This window comes from Pinus tabuliformis, chromosome 2_1 (genome assembly GCF_031772625.1).
Source record: "Pinus tabuliformis cultivar Carrire ecotype Pingquan chromosome 2_1, CPIR1, whole genome shotgun sequence".
Lineage (NCBI taxonomy): Eukaryota > Viridiplantae > Streptophyta > Pinopsida > Pinales > Pinaceae > Pinus > Pinus tabuliformis.
Genome location: NC_142299.1, coordinates 456,727,097 through 456,746,989, shown reverse-complemented (window position 1 = coordinate 456,746,989; position 19,893 = coordinate 456,727,097). Strand labels below are relative to the sequence as shown.

The following is a 19,893-nucleotide window of genomic DNA, read 5'->3' as shown; positions in this document are numbered from 1 at the left end:
TTGTTGTAACCAAAGTCGAAGAAGTGTCAAGAGAACAGGGAGATAGGGATAGAGAGGTACCCGAGACCTGAGCAGCCCCTGCTGCTGCCCGAGCCCTGGTCATCGACGGGGAGGACAATCCGAAGCCCGTCTTTCCTGATGTCGGCGCAGTAGCTTGAGTAGAGACCTGAGAGACAGGAGAGGGCCCCTGTGGCTGTCGTGTTTTAACAGGGGAGGTGCCTCTGGATGGAATTGGCGATATCTTTGGTGATTCCTCCAACTTTTTGTTGTGCAGACAATCCTTGAACAGTTGCCCAACCTAATGGCATCGGTTGCAGCGAAACGGGACGCCTTCGTAATCCAGGATCTGAATTCTGCTATATTTTCCCCAATGCAGAGTAATCTTTTCTTCCAGCCCTTCTCGAGTGTCTAGGTGCACTAGCACACGAGCAAGAGTACGCTTCTTTGATTCTACAAACGTGCGATCACGGTCCAGGTATGTGCCAAGCGCATTGCCAATCTTTATGAGTACTCCTCCTTCCAGTATTGTAGCGGTAAACCTGGCAATTGAACCCACAGGGGTCCCGCCCCAATCTGTTCACGCTCAGGGTCAAAAGGGGACTCCACCTCTTGAGCAGGACTGGTGCCATTTCGATGTGCCAGTACTTTGCCAAAACCAGGTCCGTATATACTTCTTTTGCAAAATGAAGAGAGAACCATCCACGGGGGAGAACACGGACATCCGACAATTCTTTTAGCAGACCACCCCAGATCTCTTTTACCCATAGCATCAGTCTGTTTGCTGAGTATGCTCGCCCTCGCACATGTCCTACCAGAACGGTGCGAGCCATAACCGCTACTTCCCCAATGGCTGAAGAATCTCCAAACCTAATGTTTATATCTTTTGACGTTACCTTGATGCACCTGGATTTCCGCTTCTTGGTGCGAGGAGCCGAGGGATGATCTACAAAGGGGTTTTGAGAGCCCTCAGGAGAATATGATTTTGTGGCTTTTGATATATATATATATATATATATATATATATATATATATATATATATATATATATATATATATATATATATATATATATATATATATATCTATATCTATATCTATATCTATATCTATATCTATCTATATCTATATCTATATCTATATCTATATAGATATAGATATAGATATAGATATAGATAGATATAGATATAGATATAGATATATATCTATATCTATATATATATATATATATATATATATTATTGCTGCTGCTATTCTGACCCATCCTCTCTCAATTTGATTTGCTCAAAAAATTTCTATTAAACCGCTTGAACCAACATCACTGTAGAATTATCATCTACCATGAATTCCTTCATTCTTGTATCAATATTGACTCTCATATTCTGTGCACAATCTGCAGAATGTGTGGCCGCATGGGATGAAGGCCGCTCCCTTCCGCCTCACCATGCACACACAACACAACGGATCCAGCCCTCCATCGTGATTCTGGTTGTGGTTACCGTCCTCCTCCACTAACTTTGCCATTCCCTTGCAGCCCATTCTTTGGTGAAGCCAACCCATCGTCGAGTATTTTCTTGGGGAATGACTCCCGCGCCTTCAAGAAATTGTCCTCTCTGAACCCTTCTTTCTCGTCGATTTTCCACGAGAGCCTTAAATTCTTTAAACCTGTCAAAGACTTCATATTTCTTCTTAAGGAAATATATCCATGTATTCCTTGAAAAGTCATCTATAAATGATACACAGTACACAGACTTACCCAGTGATGGAACCTTCACAGGTCCAAACACATCACTGTGCACAAGCTCTAATATCTATTTCGCCCTCTTACCACCAGAAGGGAAACTCACCCGATTCTGCTTCCCATATACACAATTTTCACAGAAATCAAAATCCAGAGAGCTATTACTCATACCTTCTACCATACCTTTACCATGAAGTATTCGAAGGCCTTTCTCTCCAATATGTCCAAGCCTTTGATGCTATAGCATGGTCTTGTCTCCAAAGACCACTAGATTTTCTGCTCCACTTTCAAGAACCACAAAACTATTGCACCCATCAACAACCGTGATACCTTGCAGCTTGTACAGAGTTCCAATCCAAACTCCCTGCATCAATACCAGTGCTCCCCGAACCATCTTGCAAGTATCCTTCTCGAACACTGTTTTTACACCTGCATCATCCAACTTACTTACATAAATCAGATTTCTGGCCAATGCAGGAATATGTAGAACACCCGAAAGTGTTCTCACTCTTCCACCTTGCAACTTCAACTTTACCTTTCCATGACCAACGATTTTAGCCTTCCTGTCATCCCCCAAGAAGACATCACCACCATCATATACTCGCCGAACCACTCTCTATGGGGAGTGAAGTGAAAGGATGCACCTGAGTCAATCAACCATGCCTCATGATCTACCTGTGTACTTGAAGAAGCCAAGTACACATCCCCACCTTCATCTGAGGTGGTTTTCGCCTCTGCAGAAGGAGCCTCATCAGATCCCTTTCCTTTGTCAGGAGCTTTAGACTTGCAGTCCCTTTTGAAGTGGCCTTCCTTTCGGAAAATAATTTCAGTGACTTGATTTAGGGCAAAATCCTCTCGGAAAATAATTTGGAATTAGCCTAGGGTTTGTCGTTTTTTTTGAAAGCCAAGGTTTACCAACGTGGTTCACCTTCCCAACATTCTATACCACTCCAAATTGTTGAAATTAACACTAAGTCCCCGATATTCCAAGCAGCTCCAAATTGTTGAAATTAACACTAATTCCCTAATATTCCAGGCAGCTCCAAATTTTTGAAAGTAATACTAAGTCCTAAATTTCTCATACTTTTCATAACGACGAAAGCCTTTGCTTCTACTTCCAAATAATACAAGATTATGATAGGGCAAGACATCACTTCCAAGGTTAAAGAGATTCAAGAAGATCATTATCTGTTATACCTGTGGTCCTTTCAACCCTCCACATCCAAACTAAACATTTGTTGTCCAACGTAGCTTCCATAGCCACTTTTTTCTACACAAGTTGGTCTCCATATATCCCTCTGCTTGCATGAAACGCTCCATGGCTAGTGCCACCAAAAATCCGATCTACAGAGAAAACCCACCAAATCCAAGAATATTTTCTTAAAAAATCAATGAGGAAAAGAAGCCATTCTTCCCTCGAGGTTTGTGGCAGCTACAGTGGTTTCTATATTGCCCGCATATCCCTTGTGCCTTTAAAGCCCAGAAATTCCTCTACTCTTCGTGGGTATTGAGTTGATTGCGATACCGTCGTTCGCATATTCCTCCGTGATGAAAACTAAATTCCATAGTGAAAAAATCCTATTTGACACGTGTCCGAAAAAAAGCATATTCGTTTTAGACCGACGAACCTACTACAATGTCGTGAGGAAAAACCTCACCATAAAGCCTATCGGCTTAATTAATATCAATGCAAAGCCTTCACCAAAGAAACAATAAACAACTATTTCTAACAAATAACCCATAATTAGAAATGACCCATATGGATTTATGAAATTGTCAAATCATAAGATAGTCATCCAAACCTATATTAAACACATGGACATGAACACAAAAATAATCAATCTTTTGTAGCTTCTTATCTTTTATTTCTAATGTGAAACTAATAACTCTAAAGGCATAGCTTAAATATAGCTCATTTTTTTTTTTTTTTCCGAAGGTGGCAAAACCTATCAAACTCAGGTGTCAAACCAACAGTGAGGACAGCCATCTCTGGCTGCTATCCGCGAATGTCGGTTTGACTCATCACTGTTATCAAGGAAAACCACGCCACCTGTAATAACCCGCTGGTGGTCCGTAAGGGAGCAGGCTTTCACTCCTGCCAGATGCCTCTGGGTCTTGGGCCGTTAACCTGTTTCCTTACGTCCGAGGAAGACGAGCTCTTAGCCAAGCAGAAGCAGTTTTACGGCATACTCCAGGCCGATTAAATATAGCTCATTTAACACTCATTGAACACAATTTTTTTTAATTTAAATCTAATAACTCTAAAAACATAGCTTAAGTATAACTCATTTAACACAATTTCTCTTAGAGTAGTGTAAATCCATTTTAAGATGGATATAAGGTAATTATAATCCTAACAACTTCAATTTCTAAAATATAAAACTGTAAATTGATAAAATTACAATTTTAATTATTATTAAAATTTTTGCCTTCATTCATTTATATACGCATATATAAAATTAAAATGTCAGAGCAATATCTTCCTTTATATATTCAATTACCAAAGCTCATCAAACTAGCAATTCGACACCTAACGAGAAAAATATCTTAAAACGCCTCAGAAACCGTGCATCTGCTTTAGATTTTCAAATTATATACGACAGCTCAGAGATCTATTTCTACACGTCTACAAGACGACACAGCCAGCTCAGAGATGTACGATTTGAACATTTTTGACCGACAAACATTCCCGAACGTCGAAGTGACAGCATAGGCAGGTACTGTATGCCGACAGTTTCTGTTTATATGCTCGGCACATTTGGCCCTGTAATTGTGCGGATCAGATTGGAGCCGAAGAAATGGAGAGAGAAGGCCAGCAAGGAAGTGAGTTCGTTGTCAAAGGGCGGAAACGCCCAGCCCAAAATCGGATGACATCCTCCACTGAGGAAGATACGGACGATGAAATTGAAGTTGGTAAGTTCAAATTTTCTTTTACTTTGGAAGAAATTCATTTATTTTTAACTCTGAGATTAGAATTTGGCACCGATCATTTTATGCCCATTTGTCAGCTGATTATGTTTAGACCATATGAGAGCAGTTCAGCCGATTGATAATTTTATACAATTGTGGTTCAAAAAATAAGAGTTGGTCAGCACTCTTGCATACCTAGGATGTAAAAGGAGTGCACTATAAAACCCTAGAGTAAAATCTCCCATTCTGGATAATGTATTAAATATTTTGAACCGTAAAGTATTTAAATATTCTAAATATTTTGAAACATATTTTAAATCTCGCAAATCTTGCTGCCCTAAGGGTTAGGGTAAGGGTTAGGGCAAGTGATGTAGAGCTGAAGTTTTTTTGATATTGTTGTTAGTCGTTGCTGATCATGGGTTTACAGATTTGGTCAGGCTGGACTTTTTTGTTTCCCTTAATTCCCATAATCCAGTCCAACAGCTGACTCTGTTTACCATCCATGAAATGTGGTTACTCTGAATTTCCCATCCTGTCATTCCAAGTAAAAAAATTCACAACCTTGCTTGAGAAGTTTTTTTTGATATTGTTGCCAGTCATCCATGATCATGGGTTTCATGGGTTTACAGATTTGGTCAGGGTCGGACTTTTTTTTGTTTCCCCTAATTCCCATAATCCATACCAACAGCTAACTCAGTTTACCATCCATGAAATGTGGTTACTCTGAATTTCCCATGATTTCATTCCAAGTAAAAAAAATCACAATCTCACAGAGATCACCATCAAGTTGTGGATCTGGAAACCCACATTTGCTAAATAAGGAGGTTTTGACTCCTCAAGAATCTAATTCTTTAATTCTTTTAAAGTTGAGAGAAGTGCAAACAAAATTTAATTTAATTTGATTATCTATGTAGATTGTGTTAGAAACCTATATGGAAGCAATTAGGATGATTTCTCTTTACTTGATAATTGTTTCTCAAGGCTTCTTATTATTTTTATTATGTTCTTTTCATCAAACAATCACCAAAACCATAAACCATGAAGATCACAAAGGACAATGAACACAAGATGTAAGCTCCAAGCTAAGCAAAACCCTCCAAGGGGAAAACACAGTAAATTCTTCTCTTCTTATAGAATTAAATCAAAACCATAAACCATGAAGATCACAAAAGACAATGAACACAATATGTAGGCTCCAAGCCAAGGCAAAACCCTTCCAAGGGGGAAACCCAATAAATTCTTCAGTTCTTATAGAATCAGATCAAAGTGAGAAATTAAAGATCCAAAATTGAAGTCCAAGACCTCCCACAAGACCAAAGCCAGGCATCCTTTCAAGCTCTTCCAACAAGTCAAATTCAAACCAAGTCAACAATAATCCAAGCCTTTCAAACTTGCTCAAACTTCAGATTTTTGGCCTTTGCAATTAGGTCTGCAACTTTGGCCCCTGCAGTTCCTGCAACTTCACACATGTGAGAGATTTAGGGCAGAAAACTAATCTTTTCTTGGCACAAAAATCGAACTTACTTGCTTGTCTCCAAATGAGGTCGAATTGTCCTCTATTTACACACATTCAGGAGGTCGAATGGGTCCCTTTCAGGGCCGATTTGTCCAGGCAGTGCCGACTTAGGCTTGTGGGGACAAAATTGATATTTTTGACTTGTAAAAATCTTTCTCCACTTCCTTCTCAAAGTCCAAATGGGACTTGACTCTAGTACAATAAATTGACTCATGACAAATATTCTTTTGAATCAGAAAACCCTAGAAGCATGAAGAACATGGTTGACCTAATTAACAAATTGGCTTGAGCATGAAAACCATGCTTGAAAAATAATATTTTATTTTCCTTTTTTTTGCTTTTTACATGAAATACATAATAATACAAATTATGAAGATCAAACCTAGTTACATTTTCCAACATATGAGACGATGCATATTAAGGCATCCATAAGATTTCAATCCGTCAAAAGCATTAGTTAACCGTTCCACAAATTTATGAAGAAGTAATTGAACAAGGTCTTGGGGAATTTCGATTGAAAAGTACCCATGTTGGGACAACTTTGATTAGCCAAAGGAAAATGATTGTGTCCAGTGATTGCCGCTTGATGGCTATTTTGTTGGTGCCCAAGCAGGCCACTTGTGGTGCCTGACTGCTTCTCTGGAGGTTCAAACGAAGGGCTTCGACTCATTTTCTGATGATTATCTAATATTTAATATCTATCCTTAAACTGATAGGCACCAATTTTGCCAGCTTCTGATCCTCATCACTAGCATAGTGTGGAACTTCTATTGATTATATATGGGAACTATCCAAAATATTTGATTGGTGCACCATATTTATTGCCTTGCTTGACTCAAGTACACTAGATTTTAACTTGTATATTCTGCAGACAATTACTTTTTCTTTATAAATTAGATTCTCTCTGTCTCTTTGTGGACAACTAGTGGTTGGCACAATGAGATGTTATCTCTTCCATCCGGTTTCAAATCTTACTGTGGACGCCTTTAGCCCCTTGTGATAAAGCTCAAGGAGTGGGCTCCCCCCGTGGAGTCTTGGCTCTCACTAAGTCATAAATTCCTGGTATATCTGGCCTGTTGGATATACTCTTAGTATTATAGTACAGCTGCTAGGTTTGATCTTGGCCTTGTCCAAATTACTTTATTGATTCAACATGGTTAAAATAAAATTATAAACTAAAATGATAATAATTGGTCTCTGTGTATTATAGTGCCAAAAGATAATTAGTCTCTTTCTAGGTAAAGAAAAGTGTGACAAGCTTAACCCCTTACCCAAAGGTTATAGATCCTCAATCAAGGTCTTCTACAAGCCTACAAGGTACTTGCTATCATCAGTTTTTCATTCCAAGAGCTTGCTTAGTAGACTGCATTTATGTGTTTGGTTTATGGCTTCTCTCTGATACATATAAGAGAGTGAACCAAAGATGCTTTTACAATGGGTTCCATATCGTTGGGAAATTTTTGTAAAGAACCTTATGACGTGCTTCTGAAGACTGTCTCGCCGGCAAAACAAGCATCTAAGGGCACATAAGCAATGGGATAACGAAACTTACCTAGCAAGCAATCACTTGCTGCTGTTGTTGTTTGGTAAAAATATAACTGTTTGTGGTGAGAATTCACAGAGATTGTTGTTCCAATGGTACATTGGAGTTCACGCTGGGATAGCCACTGTATCTGCCTACGTTTGGAGCCCTTATCTGATACTCATCATCAGGACAATTCTGAGATGATGGGTCAAAACGTTGGCAAATATAATGGCTATCGCAGTGCGAACTTCAAGCTTGACTCAAAATGTTGACAAATATAATGGTTATCCCAGTGCAAACTTCAATGTACAATTGTAACCTGCAAACTTAAATGTACAATTGCAACAGAAGAAATGTCAATCTGATTGCTTTCCTCTTCTTTCTTTTGCAGTTAACAAGAAACATGATAAGGTTCCTCTGGATAATAATGATAATGAAGGTAGGTTTTATTTGGCCCATCCGTTTTGTATGTAGACAATAATATTTTGAAGTGTATTACCTAGCTGCTTGGCTAACATTCCAACGCCCTGCAAATGCATCAGATGAAGAATTGGACCAGCCAGTGTTCGATCTCAAGGTTTGAATGCTTTTCCAGTACATTGCATTTAGTTGTGGAACACATATAATGTGCCCACTTGAGCTGGAATTTTTTCTGCATGGTTTGTGACATTTTTTCAATAGAAAATTCGAAGTTTGAAATAAGCGAGTCAGAAAATATGAAAGTAAGGCAGACTTTTTGTGATGGAAATGCATGACCTTTTTTACTTCTAGGTTTTCAAAACTTTTTTCCGTAGAGAATTTGAAGTTTGAAGTAAGCGAGATAGAAAATAGGAAAGTAAGGCAGACTTTTTGTGATGGAAACGCATGACCTTTTTTACTTCTTGGTTTTCAAAACTTTTGGCTTTTAAAGATCTTGTGCTAGTTTCTATGGGGATGTGCCATTTTCTATGCAATTGTTCAAAATATTATGAGATGTTTCTCATATGTTGATTTCTTTGATGGCAGGGTGAGAACAGTGAAGAGAGCGAAGAATTGGTACATATTTCTTTCTATTCATTATATTCCTATGGCATTCTTAATTAATTTAAAAATGAAAATATTGTCATCTCTATACCCTGTGCTATTATGAATTATTTTTCCATCTTTGAAAAGCAATATATTTCATTTTTTTTTTAACAGACGAATTTGGTTTATAAATCCAAATATCCAAAATATTTGGTTTAATATAAAAAAATCTATATAAAATAAACTAATATATTGAATAAAATTTATGAGATATGATGATAGAATACCCAGAGTGAGGGGTCCTCTATAAATACCCAGAGTGAGGACTCCTGTATAAATACCTAGCTAAGTGTCTTTGCTTCAGTGTCATGTCTTTTACTCTAAAGACAAGTCGTGTCTTTTTATTACGACGTTTATATATATATTTCTTTCTTTCATGTTTAAATATGTATATTTGTGGAAGGACCTTTTTTTGGTTGGCTTGGAATGCAATCCATGGTCCTCCATTCTTATAGCTATAGTCGTTTATCATATAAGATGTTATGAGCTTCTAAGTGCTGAGCAAAATTGTCGAATGGTAAGAGAATCCGACCATCCTAATTTTATCATTGGTGAAACATTGCAATTACAGAATTCCCAAGATTAATTGTTGTTATGTGACTCAATTGCATTGGCATTAATATTCTTCAGAAGAAGAGTCAGTTGTTTTTGTTTTGAATGACATTGCTAAACTGATTGTTTATTGTACCTTTTATTGTCATTAGGATGTTGAAAAAGTGTCTTTGTAACATGACTTTCCCATGCATTTTCTTAGTTTACTTTTGGTATTATATCTTCTTTATACATTGGTGTTGCTTTGTTGGTATTATATCTTCTTTATACATTGGTGTTGCTTTGTTGATTGTTGATTTTTGTTTGTTCGTTATGTAACGTGAGTCTTGTGATGACTAGCACGCTTAACCTGTGGGTTGAGTAACTGTGACCCAGGGGCATCTAAGCCATTAAATTCACCCAGGGATTGTATCCAACCTGGGCAACACCAACCCTTAACATGAATGGATTTTTCTCACGGAGTTGTTATGTAACATGAGTCTTGAGATGACTAGCACGCCTAACCTGTGGGTTGAGTAACTGCGACCCAGGGGCATCTAAGCCGTTAAATTCACCCAGGGATTGTACCCAGCCTAGGCCACACCAACCCTTAATATGAATGGATTTTTCTCATGGAGTTTCAAACCAGTGACTTTTTCACCACGGATCGTCTTAACAAAGCACCGTGTCACCATCCATTCTACGCCCTGTGGGCTTGCTCATTGAATTTTTATTAGTAAGTAAACTTGAATTTTCATCCTTTGTACTTCAACATCCAAAGTTGTCTTTACTGAATTTGCACCATCCTGTGTTGTGTTGTGATGTTGATTGGATCTGTATCTATTCCTTTCTTTATAACTTGGATTTTTACATCTAAAGACTTGGATCCTTTCTTTTTGATAAGCTGTTTGATCATTTTTCTGATTTTTTATTATTCTTAAGCTTCCTCATTTATGTAAGTAGGTTTTGATTATGATTCTTGATATGTGAAAGTTCTTGGTTTTCTAATTTATTGACTTTATTTTAATGTATTGATTTTCAAACTTGTCATCTTTTAACCATTTATATTATTTCAAACAACTTTTGATTATAGTCCTTTAAGTAAGAATTTTCTTCATCTTGTTTGAATAGGTTCTTTATGAATTTCTTTTCATATCTTCTTTTTCTTGATCCAATCTTTTATTATATTGTTTTGTAACCTTTTACTCTAGTTTTTTAAGCAATATTTTTTTTTTGTCTTTTCTAATAATTCTATGTGAAATATATTCTTAATATATTTTATATTTTTGTTGTGATACTTTCTTGTTTCTTCAAATTTGGTTAGTCGATCCTGGCTTTATTTTAATAAATTTTTATATATTTCCACCTTATATATTGTGTTTAATTGTGATATGATTGGATTCTTCCAACGATTCTTATTTTGCAAACCAATTTATTCAACTTCAATTATTCTTAATACCTTAATTAAGCTTTGATCCCAATTGAAATCTTCCTCTGCGACAAACATGATGATGGTTTTCTGTCCCGCTTGCCTCTAAAAGATGCTAAACGGTATACACGAGTTGTGACTTCTCCTTCAGGTGTTCTGGATTATTGTTTGCCACAACACGTTAATTATTACATGGATTTGGTTAGTTAGATATATAAGTCATCTGTGAATAACTTTCTAATCTCGTTCCGCTAATTTAACGGCTCGCTTGGTGGCTCTCCTTGATCAGGTGTCAGGACCTTTTTTACTGAGTCAAACTACCCTAGATTGTTATCTCTAATCCGCTGTCCTTGAATCAAAGATTGTTCTAGCTGAACAAAATTTGAGTATCGATTCCCTCTTCAATCTTAAATTATCTACATCCTCAACTGTTCTCGATCCCTATTTTATTACGTGAAAGGGAGGGACTAAATCTGGTGCCGTGAAAGATAGCCGGCACTTTACTAAAATGGTGGTATTTCTGCCTCGGATTCACTGAATTAGCAGAACTTTTTTGTCAGTGATTCGATTCTTGATTTTCTGGTTTTTTATTCTTTTTAAATTTCCGGTCAGATTTTCCTAGTAGAGGAGTGATTGAACTCTAAATTTCTAGTGGCCAAAGATCTACACGGTTTTAGTGTGCCAAAGGCCAATTCGTTGTCAAGGGCAACAAAATTTGACCAAAGTCATTTTAGCCAAAGGCTAAGATTAGACTTACGCTTTGATATTAAATGTGACGAACCAATTCAGTTCATAAACTTGAATATTTTAATATAAAGAAATCCAATAAAATGCAATGTATGAGATATGATAATAGAATACATTGAGGGCCTCATACAAATACTTAAGCGGATGCCTTTGTTATGTCCGCTAGTTTAAACATGTCCTTTTATTACAATTTCTCTTCATTAATTATTGTAAACATTTATATATCTGTTGGTTACAGATTTATGTTATTCTTTTTTCATATATGCAAACTCAGTGGAAGGATATTGAACTATGTTTCAAACGTATCTTATCAATGTTTTATTGGTTGAATGGTCATTCAGCTACCCTCTTATTTTGGATTATTATCCCATGATTTATACAGGAAATCGGTAACAATGATCAGCTCAGAGTTATTGCTACAAAAAGTAAGGAAATTCTATACTAGCAGCTCCAGTTGTCTGTTATTTTTATTCTCTTTGCAATGTATCCATGTCCCGTCCATGTCGAAATCGGCAGTCTCCACATTTAGAATAAAACAGGATGTAAGATGACATATTCTAAATTCGTTCATGTTGTATTGATTTAAAGTTGATTTTCTATGCTTTATTCACAGTGCCATAGATATCCCAGGAATGTTATACTTGTGTCTTTGGGGTTTGATTGGAACCTTGTTGGCCATGTTCTTTTTTAAATTTATGATTCTTCTTCTTAATAATAATAATAGTAGAAACAGAGTGGGGTAATGGTTTGTTATTCTCTCTACTTTGTTTCAAACCCTTTCAGACATGTTGGCCCTTGTAATAAGGCTTGAAGAGTAGGGGCCCCGTGATAGAGTTTCTTTGTGACGTTGTCATAAGTTATTGGTATATCTGGTTTGTTGGCCATTGGATATATTTTTGGTGTTATATTGGCAGTCAGTAGATTTGATCCTGACCTAGGTTTGATCCTCACCCTTGTCCAGATAACAACAACAAATTTTTGATTCACCATAAAAAAAATCGTAAGAGAAACCACATTGTCTATCTGCATAATCATACAGACACTTATCTCCTTTTATTAAACATCAATGACGATCCTGGGCCTTGTTTATATTACTCTAACAAATTATCGGTTCACCACAGTTAAATAAAAAAATAATAAGAGAAACCACATTGTCTATATGCATAATCATACAGACACTTATCTCCTTTTAGTAAACTTCAATGTTTGAAAGAACTTATTCCGATTCATTTAGTGAGATGCAGAGGTCGCCAGTAAATTGGGCCTTGATGGCCCACTCCTCACTTGAGCTAGTAGGAAATAGCACTCAAAACTCCCCTGCTAGAATGGGGTAGATATAGGAGACATAGCCTTCCGGGAAGGGTTTCTTATGTACCTCACTCCTATATTGAGCAGATCCAACTAGAAAAGTAACAAAGTAACAAATTGGGCCTGATGGTTCATGTGTACCTCACTCCTATAATCATATATTGAGGCTTGAGCAGATCCAGGTAGAAAAGCTAACAAAAGTAGTCGATGGAATTGGCCATGGACATGTTATATAGTGGCTCTGCAGAAGCTCGGATTCTGCTGTTAAAAGTTAAAACTGGTGTATATTCCCTCGCCTGATCACAATGTGGTATTTGCTTTATCTCCACCATCGATCTTTTTCTTTGTCGTACTTTTCAGTTTTCTCCATCATCTTGCTACATTCTTTTCCTTTTTCTTTTTTCGTTAGCTTCTTTATATTGTTCTCAGAGTCAGTAAGAGCATTTTGCACCTACTTAACAAAATGAATTAAATGATTTACTCGTAGCTGTCTCTACTAGGCTTTTTAATGCTTAACAGGCATTGGTGTACTCCCTCTGGGGGCTGTCCAAGTAATTTTCTTTGTGCAATTGTTTATCCTAACTTAACAAGCAGAAGATTTCTTATGAATACCCTACTATGGAATTCCTTGAACAGTTGCGAAACAAGCAGAGGTTATAAGGCAGAAGACAGGTGGAGTTGAAGGTGAGATTGAAGAAGCAGATGAACAGGAGAAAACAGGTGGAGTTGAAGGTGACATTGAAGAAGCAGATGAACAGAAGAAAACAGGTGGAGTTGAAGGTGAGATTGAAGTAGCAGATGAACAGGAGAGGACAGGTGGAGTTGAAGATGAGATGAAAGAAGCAGATGAACAGGAGGAAGAAAGGAAAGCAGCATGGAACAAAGGAAAAGAACTGTATTGTAATGTGGATAATATTGACTACGAGGTAGGATACGTAATTCAATAATTACACTCCAAAAAGTGCTTAGTTATGGGGATTGTATTGGGTACTTTTCATTTTTGCATGCCTTGCTAGTGAATCTACTCCTTTTTTTTTATCATTTGAAACTTCAATCATATTAAACAACCAGGCTTCAAGGATTCTGCTGTTTCCTTTTGCATTCCTGTACTTCTGTTTCATTCCAGACTTTTATCTTCTATTTTCTTCTATTGAATGAGTCTCTGAATGCTTAAAGGATGAATGGTAAAGGTTCAGGACAATTGATAAGGAGTTTGAAAGCCTCCCCACCCACTATGGGGAGACGAGAGTGTTATCTTGAATTCAGTTGAGTGTAAATCTAAACAAGTATATTTCATAAGATTTTCTTGCTTTTCTCTTGTATTTTCTAATGGAGCATCACTGTCATATCTTTTTTTGAATTGTCATTCATGGCATGAGGTTATATATGTTAACATCGCTCTGGTTTATGTATATCATTATTGTTTAGTTCATGAGCTGTGGTGATGCGCAATCTTTGTGGAATTTAGATGCAATGGCTTTATTCATGGATATGGGAGAACTTTCAAGTCTTGCGGGTATTTTACATCCAACAACTCTTGCAGATCTTAAATTACATTGTTCTGGATCCAAAGTAGATCTGCATCCAATATGTCAGATCTGAGGATGTCGTTATGGATCTCATGAGGCGCCATCCTCATTTCCAGATCTGAAATGGATGTGGCGTGGCAGGTCACACTAAATGATTTTTAAAATTCTAATACACATCTTATATTTCATAGACACCTTTATGCTTGTTACTGTTCTAATCTCTTGGGTTAGCTTTTCATAATTCCCATTAATCTGAGAATAAAATATACCCTGACGAAGCCGTTAAGGGAATCTGATCATTAATTATTTTTGTAGTTCATAAATGTTTTGGTGCTGCTGTCTTAACTTCATTCTATACACTGTTAAATTCTCAGTCTTTGTTGGTCTTGGCAGTCGTCTTGGGCTTGTGACATTTTGAGAGGCTGAGAGTTTAGAGAGAACTGTCCTTAAGGAAAGGATGAGATCTCAAGCCCCCTGAATATCTTCAGGGGTCTTTGTGTTGTGCTCAAGGCTGGGGTATTCTGCAACAATCCAAATGGACTTGAATCTGTCCTGCACGGAATCCTGTACACATGCAGTCTTGACTGCAAAGAACAAAAATGGTAGAATCACTTCATCCGTAAGACTTTGTTTTAAATGAGATTGAGGAAGATGACAGCAACGCTGATTCAGATGCACATGAGGGTAAGGTCACATATTATTAGCGTAAAGCTTCTGATGTTGTATAATAGCTCAATGTGTTACTCTCATCCCTCTTGTTAACTAGTAAATTTGGTAGAATTTGGTTGCTAAATATAGGTTCACGGGTTAGAAGTTCTAAGAATATGGTTACTCCCCTACCTAAATAGACTGCCTTTTAATCAATCTAGAGCCTCAAAAAAATCTTTTTGAAACAACATGGAGCTATGTACTTTCTTGTCTTTTTGCTTCACTGGATTTATCTCCAAGCTGATTTGGATTTATTATTACACTATGTGCACGCTGCTACACTGAAGTGTAAGTATGTGCATTCATACATATGATTATTAATCTATTTTTGTTAATATTTAACAACAATCATATATTTGATGGTATTAATAACAATCATTTTGATAATTTTAATGTGTTACTATTTAATAATATTGATGTTCACCTAAACTATAACTTTGGAAAAGTGTTAAAGCTTCACTCATTATAGATTTGAGCGCAGAACTTCACTTGTTATAGAAATTGATGCAGGAGCATCCAGCTAAGGGCACCACGACCGGGTGTTGGTCTCCGCCAAGGTGGAAAGTTTATCAGTGTTTGGTTTATTTATGTTAATTATTCAAAGCAGAATGTAGGGACTTGTTTTTTTTTAATTTCATGATTAGTTAGGGAATGGTACAGTTAGTGAGGGTCACTGTCACAATTCTCTGTCTTTTAGTGAGTAATTATCTTATAACTGTTTCTTCCATTTTAGAAGAAAAAAAAGACAATCATGTCAAATGTGAAATCTTGCAGTGCAAGAAGAACCGCATGAATTAACAGTTACGTAACTAATAGAATAAACAACTGAAAAGTAACTATGCACAGTTCAGATAACTATGGACAAACAAGTACAAATACGAAAATGTAAATCATTCTGAGGGGTTCAGCATAAGATTACAGTAATAGAAGACAGAGAAAATTTTTCTTTCATTTCGAATCCATCTGTAACAGTCGTTGACATGTTTATCTACGTTTTCCTAGTCATTGAATAACCCATAATAAGCAGATACAGTGCGTGCATATTCTTTCATTTATTTTCTCTTCTAAAGAACAGAAGGTAGACAAGGGAAATTGCACGAGAACTCCCAGCACGAAGGCTGGCAAACAACAAATGGAGTCCACGACCAAAAGAACCAGGCACGTTTCGAACAAGTTCAACCCAGAACGAGAAAATAAACGCCGAGCCACATTCAGGACAGAGGTACCAAATACAATCGAACTCCACTGTAATTACTTTCATTCCAAAAACGAAATGTTTGTATACATATGACAGAGTCCAGGTATAACCCAACGAACAGCCAAAGAACCAAATGAACCAGCAGAACCCTAGGCGAGGGTTTTGGACGGCCTAACTCCTATACAGAACTTGACAATTCCAGAACTGCGAAATACAACCAAGGGCTTGTATCAAGCTCCAAAACAATGTTTAACAATTACACAACTGTGGATTACAAACGAGGGTTTGTATCAAACTAGCTGGGTCGCATAGCGACAACACAGAAGTTCCAAATAGACAAGATCTGGGACTCAGTCCACAGAAACGACAAAACCTATTAATAAAAACAAGTTGAAACAATGGCAGAGCCTACCGGAAAAGGAGCCGTGGCACTCACACCAACCACATCAAGGAGCAAACCCCCGACCTGCGAAATCAAAACAGAGCAAGACTGTAAGCCCGACTGTCGACAGTGAAAGGCAAACGGAGGGTGATGAACTGTATACATAGTGGAAGATATTTACCTGGGGGTTTAGCCGCACAAGAAGAATGCAAACCAACTGAGCCACAAACCACGATGACAACCTTAGACCGAGGAACAATTTTTATTAGAATCGCAAAAAAGATTAGGAGGAAAATAAATCATGGAGTGAAAGTTTACCTAGAGCAAATTGCGAGCAGGAGGAGGCCACCACAGCTGCGACTTGTAGCATGCACACCATTAGTCAAACTTAACAAGCAGGAGAACCACAAAGAAACAAGACAGCGGAACAAATATCAGTTGAATAGTTGAACAGACAATTATAGTGGTCATTTTTCTTACACGAACGAACAAACCACCATTCTGTGCCAAGGAGCCGAGTAACCAGTCACTAGAACAAGTGATAGAGCCACACCAGCAAGTAGCAGAGCCCATAGCCGGCTAGGCAGAGCCTGTGGCTCATTCTAAAAATTCACTTACAGACCAAACCCTCAGCGCAGCAAAGTTACAAATGCGAAAATGAACAAATGACATCGTAAACAGGGTTTTGGCGTAGACCAAGGAGCGGGAGAACAAAAACCAAGGTAAGGACCGCCAGCGCAACGAGAGTTAATGCCAGTGATAAATGCCACCCAAACGAAGTCCAGAACCATCCAACAATTAACCACTAATCACCATTGTTAAGCCATAAAATCACTGGTTAATTATTTACTTAGTGATAAGTGCATTATTGTGCTATTGATTAACATTATTGCGTGGAACTATGGGCTGGTCCCATCATAGTGGTATCAGAGCAGGTCTTGGTGTTTTCCTGAGAAATGGAAGTTGGAAGACGAGGACATGGAAGAGGTGCTCGGAGAGAAACAGATGAAGGTTTGAGAGAGGAGATCAAGATCCTTACTGCCTGTTTGGAGGCAGTTGAAGCAGGAAGGAGAAGGGATTCAGAGGTAGGTGATGACAACGAAGAAGTAGCCGTAGTGACAACAGATGGATCAGATGAAGAAGGGCCGGAAATGAGACTGCTGAGGTCAGTCCTATTGGCGAGCAACAAGCCTAAACCAGAAATCCCAAATTATGACGACAACCTGTCCACAGAGGTTCTGTTGGACTGGATCATCGAGCTACATAAGTATTTCGAGTGTGAAGAGATAAGTGAAGATTGGAGAGTTAAGTTCGCTGCAACGAAGCTGAAGGGACACGCAGCCCTGTGGTGGGATAGTGTCCAAACAGAGAGGAGGAGGTTGAACAAGTTGCCAATCAAGAAATGGTCAAAGATGGTGGCCAAGTTGAAAGGCAGATTTCTGCCTAAGGATTATCAGATTGCACTGCATCGGCAAGTGCAGAATCTGAAACAGAAAGGGATGACAGTAAGAGAGTACACTGAAGAATTCTACCAGGTAAATTTAAGAGCCGGTTATACGGAGGACACCCCGGAGAAAACAACAAGGTATGTGAATGGTTTAAGGTTAGAAATATTAGATGAAATCAACATTCTTTCCCTGAAAAGCATCGAAAAAGCATATCAAGTGCTATGAAAGCAGAGGAGAAGATCGCCAGAAAACAAAATGCTAGGAGAGGACGGGGAACTGGCAGAGGAAGAGGACAGTCTTATGGCAGAGGACGAACTGCCAGCAGTGATGAAAAAGGCAACAATTCCAAAACTTATGGGACAGCAGAGAAAGGTGATAGCACAAGAGGTGGCAGGCCATATCAGCGAGGCAAGGGAAATGGCCGAGGCAGAGGAGCTAGTTATCAATGTTACAGGTGCCACAAGTGGGGGCACAAATCTTTTGAGTGTCCTGAGACGGAACAAGCTGGACAAAGGGGTGCGTATGTCGCATAGCCAGAGGAAGTAGAGGCACCTCCCCAAGAAGCAGAAAATGTGCCGGAAATAGGGGAAGCCTTAGTTTTGAACAAGGTGTTGCTGAAACCAGCCAAAGAAACAGCTGAACAAACTCAAAGGAAAGCTTTGTTCCGGACTATTTGTAAGTCACACGGCAAGTGCTGTAAGTTGATTATCGATAACGGGAGCACAAACAACCTGGTTGCCATGGAGATGGTGGAGAAGTTGGGGTTGAAGCAATTGAAGCACCCCACTCCTTACAAGGTATTATGGTTGCAAAAAGGCCATCAGTTGTTGGTAGATGAGCAATGCGACGTGGAGTTCCATATCGACAGGTATAAAGATAAGGTCATTTGTAACATAATACCGGTGGATGTATGTCACATATTGCTGGGCAGGCCATGGCAGTATGACAAGAAAGTAGTACATGACGGGAAGACAGACTGTTAGAAGTTTGTCAAAGATGGGATCAAGCACACGCTTATGCCCATCAAGGAGGGAGAGATAGCGGAAACAAGTGGGATGAGAGTGTTATTAATGGGCGGAAAACAGTTTTTGAAGCAGATTGAAGACAGTGAAGTGAGCTATGCTGTTGTAAGAAGAGCAAAGACAATGCTGCTACACACAAAGGTGTCAGATTTACCCACGGAAATTCAGCAGATGTTGCAGGAGTTTAGTGATATAGTAGTGGATGACTTGCCAGATAAACTGCCCCCTAAAAGAAGTATAAGTCATCATATTGACTTTATACCCAGAGCAAGTTTGTCGAATAAGGCAGCATATCGGATGAGCCCCAAAGACAATGAGGAGATTAGAAAACAGGTGCAGGAATTGCTAGATAAAGGGCTGATAAGGGAGAGTTTGAGCCCTTGCGCAGTTCCAACAGTTCTCACTCCCAAGAAAGGAGGAGAATGGCGAATGTGCACAGATTCGAGGGCCATCAACAAGATTACCATCCGGTACAGGTTTCCACTGCCATGGATGGACGACATGATGGACTGCCTGAGTGGGGCAGCATATTTTTCCAAGATTGATTTAAAGAGTGGGTATCATCAGATTCGAATCCGAGAAGGGGATGAGTGGAAGACAACCTTCAAGACTAATGAGGGACTGTATGAGTGGCTGGTAATGCCATTCAGACTGAGCAATGCACTCAGTACCTTTATGTGATTAATGAATGAAATGCTGAAATAATTCATTGGGAAGTTTGTAATAGTGTACCTGGACAACATATTAATTTTCAGCAAGACGAGGGAGGAACACTTTCGGCATGTTCGAAAAGTGTTGGAAAAATTGCAGCAGAATAAGCTGCCAATAAATCTGAAA

General features: G+C 38.3%; 1 protein-coding gene across 1 annotated transcript; it reads left to right on the top strand.

Annotated features, from left to right (window-relative positions):
* The first annotated feature begins 4,472 nt into the window (after positions 1-4,472).
* On the top strand, positions 4,473-14,091 carry LOC149200889 (uncharacterized). Its single transcript, XM_089402812.1, has 6 exons — positions 4,473-4,651; positions 8,081-8,128; positions 8,232-8,266; positions 8,695-8,724; positions 11,844-11,886; positions 13,406-14,091. The coding sequence occupies exons 1-6, from the start codon at positions 4,537-4,539 to the stop codon at positions 13,714-13,716; spliced, it is 582 nt and encodes a 193-aa protein (XP_089258938.1). The 5' UTR covers positions 4,473-4,536; the 3' UTR covers positions 13,717-14,091.
* The last annotated feature ends 5,802 nt before the right edge of the window (positions 14,092-19,893 follow it).